Genomic DNA, 4,264 nt, shown 5'->3' on the forward strand with positions numbered 1-4,264 from the left:
GTGTGTGTGTGTGTGTGTGTGTGTGTGTGTGTGTGTGTGTGTGTGTGTGTTCGGCTGTATAGAGCGTTTACAAATCCAACATGAACTAGGCTTCAAGTTATAGTTCTTTAGTTTCGTACAAGAATACTTTTGGGTAATGTTACACCAGTTTTGGACGACACTAAAGATTTTTCTCTCATTTCAGCAGCTTTCTTCAGATTCTGACCCTCTCAGACTTCTTGGAATAACCCCTCAGCCACGCTCTAACATTAGTTTAGACAAGTTGGACACTAATTGCTGTTCACTGAAGCCGTCAGTGGAGACACGTCCGTTTTATTAAAGGAGGACGATTTTGGCACAGAAGATGAACGATCTCTTCAGGGAGAGATCTCTCATGCGCCAGCTGATTATGTGTGTGTGTGAAAGGGTGGGGTGTCGCCCAGCGGTCCGTCACGTACCCCAGCCCGCCGCGCGCCGGCTTATTTTTCTTCGGCTCCCCTCTCAGAGTGCCAGCGCTGGCAGACAGCAGAGCTACTGCTTAATACCTTTTAAATGGTTTTAATTTTCTGTCTTTATTGATTTCGCAGGGCATGATTAATCAGATCAGTGGAGCAGGCAGTTAGTACATTAAAAATTGTCAGCCCCACGTCAGGGATGATTGGGAGCTGAAGTGCGCGCATGAGGGATTGAAAGTGGCAGAGCTGAACGTTTTTTGTTTTTTTTTTTGGTCTTTGAAGTTTCATGTTTTTATGGAAACTGAAAGTAGCTGAGTTTAATTTTACATTTAAATACATATGTGGTATTAAATAAATTATTCAGTCTTTTAGGACAGTTTCTGTATTTTCCTTCATATTTGGTTGCTTTTGTGACAATCCACTTTAAATGAGTCAGAAAAGATCCACGTTTGATTTAAAATGCTGTAACCTTTTTAAAGTTTTAAAGTTAAAATAAAGTATTTTATCCTAAATAACTGTTTTAGACTTGGAAGGCTAGAGTTTGAGATGAAAAGGACGTAAATATACTAATATAAAAAAAAAACATTTTTTTTTCTTAGGCATAACTTTAGGCTTTACTCGCTTTCTTACATGTAAATTAGTTACTAAAACAATTCTGTTTTCTTTTCACAGGCTTTGGGAAGCATGTACTTCATCCACAAGACACTGAAAAATATCTATCAATATGACTTTAATGGTAAAAAAAATGTTTTTTTTTTCCTTTTGTCTTTATTGTAAATTTTTATTAGGGCTTTTACATTATATATGCAATTCAGATATTATTATTATGTAATATTGTAACTACATCAAGATAATTTCTTCACTCCCACTTTCTGTACTGTTAGTGAGATAACACTTCCGGTGTGCTTTATTGTCTCATTGCCTCCTTTATGATGCTGATTTTGCACACATCAATATTGCTCTGTAAAATTTTAACACCGCGTGCAACGCTAACTTTTATTGGTCCATAAAAGATCAATTTGCAGTTATCGTTTTTTTTTTTCTGAATCACATGGTTTTATTATTTATAGAAAGCATTTAACTACAACAAAAGGTTCTAACTTGAAAGCAGCAAAAGGTTGTTGGATATGGCAACCTCTTTTATCTTATTTTTTATTTATTTATTGATAAAAGGAATTTTAAGTTGTTTCTGTGTGTGTAATGATAGTTTGACGGCTACACTTTCCAGACAGGTATTTGCAAAGAACTAAAATTCAAAGTGGAGCTGTTCATTTTGCTGCTACGTAGTCCAGTCACGTTAGATGTGAAAAAGCTCCACAGAAAAGCTTATGGAAGAACCATAAACATCCCGGAGCTGCCACTCGCTGCGTGGCCCAAACCAATTGTCGTTCACCAAACGAAGTCTAATGGCCCTCGTATAGATTCTCTCATCACGTATGCTGCTCTGATGAGGTTAACACCAGTTTATTGATTGCTGTTTGCATGTTTTCTCACTCTTTTCCATGTCGCCACACTCACGCCGCCTCGCTCTCTCACAGTTAAGGAGTTCAAAGCAGTGGTGGGGCAGAAGTGCGTGGGCTCTCTGGACAGGGTCACCACTGTGGAGAAAGAAAAATTCCCAAAGAATTTCTGGCCCGATGTAAGTATGTATGCACGAGTGTGCGGGAGAGGTACGGGATGGGTTGGTCATGTTCCGAGGGGAGATGTCAGGACAAATGGGTCTTCTGGGGCTGCCGGGGCTGTCTGCCTGCTCCGACAGGGAGATGAGACAAATTATCTGCAACAATCAATAATTATCAGTTTGGATCTTTAAAGACACAGCTCACTGGGGTTTAGTCACTCACTCCCATTTGTCTCTGTCGCAGTTCAAGTGGTCTAGAAAGGGCTTCATGAGGACCCGCTGGATCATCCACAACCAGTACGTAACACGTTACACATCACCCCGATACCCCTTAACTTGGCTAACGTTCAGGTTTTTCTGTCGTTCAGAGGTTTAGACCTGGTCAACGTCCACCTGTTCCACGATGCCTCCAACCTCATTGCCTGCAATTCCAGCCCTTCCATTTATTCAGCCAACCGTAAAAACGCCCTCAAATATGTCATCAACAGGTGAGAGAAAACAGGGCTGTCAAAGTGTGATTCAAGCTCTCGTTTACCATCTTAATCCAAATTTCAACTTGTTGAAAATAAGAAAAAAAATGCCTGACTAGTGTATTTTCCTTGCAGGTTATCAGACAACCGCTACACTGTGCTGCCTTTTTTCCTGTTTGGGGACTTTAACTTCCGTCTAGATACTCTAAGTCTTGTTCAGGTATGTCACATCCAGAGGTTGCGTTAATGGAATATTTTCCGGATTTGACTGGTTTTTTTGCACAATGACGGAAAAATCTGAAGGCAGTCCGTCATTTTGACAGATTGCAATTAACACCCCTGACCTCTTAAAACCTGGTTTATACTTCGAGTCGCACGTCTTTCCCCACTGCTGAGTAAAAAATAAAATAAAATAAAATAGCACAACTTCTGTCTGCTCTCCCGCTGATATCCCCCGGTGACAGCCGTCTTGTGCATGGCCTCCAGTCAGAACTGTGCCGACGGGACGTTGTGGCTCTCAGTGTGTGATAGGTCCAGAGATTGTGGGTGTGTTTGTTCATGAGGAGCACCACAGAGGGCCAGTGGTCCTCAGCTGTGCCAAGACTGGGAGCTGGACCACGAGAACAGGACCCCGAGCAGCTCAATTCCTTCTGTGTATTATTTTGTTTAAAATGATGTTGTTTTTTTTTGTCTGAAGCCAGTTTTAAAAAGAGCTCAAAGAGCAGCTGGTTTGATCCAGGTCCCAAGGATGAATGTGAGCACGCAACTGGTCGCGTCTTTTTTTTTTTCATCCACCGTTAACAAAATTAAAAAAAATAAAAAGAACGGCTCTACTTCACTCAACTTAACACTGATGTTGAGTGGAAAAAAACACTATCCAGCCATCGTTATTGTAGTTTATATACTATATATGAGCTGTGGGAGGGCAGAGGGAGGATTTATGATAATTTATGGCCCACCGCGTCTTCAGCCCGTTTATACTCAGTCAGGAAAAGACGCGCTGAAATTGCGCAATCATCAACCCGCTGTCTCACGTTTTATTAAAGTATCCTGGTTTAAGTCTGGAAGACTTAATAAATAAGCCAGGTGAGGCGGAGAAAAAAAATCAACGAGGCTTCACAAGATGGCTCTGTGACATCACTCTCACGCACACAGACATTTTCAGCTTTACACACGGAGCAGGTCTACATCACGGAGGTCTTATTTAATCTAAAATAAATAACATATTCCCATCTGATCATCTCAGATCTAGACACCATACTGAATGCGTCTCCAGGAGCTGACAGTGCATTGAAGACAGGAGGCTTTGGAGCGTCTGTGAGGCGCAGCTGAAGCAGTGGCACAGTGAGAGCACACTGCAGGATTTCCTCCTGCTGAAGCAACAGCTTTGGGATTTGGAAATAAAGTGTTGCTGACTTCTGATCATTTTGACTGGAGAAATGCTTTCTGATTTTAAAACTTTGGCTGAAGTGCTGCTTGTTATTCCAACAGTGTCGCAGCAGAGCGCGGGTTTGAACTTCAGAACGACTGGCGCAGATGTGCGTAACGTGAGATTTTTCTTAGAGATATTTTATTGCATAAATCAAATCTATACTCGTTTTCTGTTTTTATTTAATAATATTTTTAACACTGTGGCAGTGGTGCGATATGACTGACTGCAACTCTGACTTTCTCTTTTCTCTCGTCCTCCTGCAAGGGAGGCAGAGACAGAAATAAGGAGGCGTTATCTAATGTTGAAA

General features: G+C 41.2%; 1 protein-coding gene across 1 annotated transcript in view; it reads left to right on the plus strand.

Annotated features, from left to right (window-relative positions):
- The window catches only part of inpp5l (inositol polyphosphate-5-phosphatase L), a 20,724-nt gene that overhangs the window by 11,339 nt on the left and 5,121 nt on the right, over positions 1 to 4,264 (plus strand). Inside the window, exons 5-9 of the mRNA XM_014012102.1 lie at positions 1,107 to 1,170; positions 1,973 to 2,073; positions 2,300 to 2,352; positions 2,424 to 2,543; positions 2,661 to 2,745. Of these exons, the coding sequence (XP_013867556.1) occupies positions 1,107 to 1,170; positions 1,973 to 2,073; positions 2,300 to 2,352; positions 2,424 to 2,543; positions 2,661 to 2,745 (423 nt within the window). The remainder of the gene's footprint in view (positions 1 to 1,106; positions 1,171 to 1,972; positions 2,074 to 2,299; positions 2,353 to 2,423; positions 2,544 to 2,660; positions 2,746 to 4,264) is intronic.

The sequence above is a fragment of the Austrofundulus limnaeus genome, unplaced genomic scaffold (assembly GCF_001266775.1).
Source record: "Austrofundulus limnaeus strain Quisiro unplaced genomic scaffold, Austrofundulus_limnaeus-1.0 Scaffold88, whole genome shotgun sequence".
In the NCBI taxonomy this organism is placed as follows: Eukaryota; Metazoa; Chordata; class Actinopteri; order Cyprinodontiformes; family Rivulidae; genus Austrofundulus; species Austrofundulus limnaeus.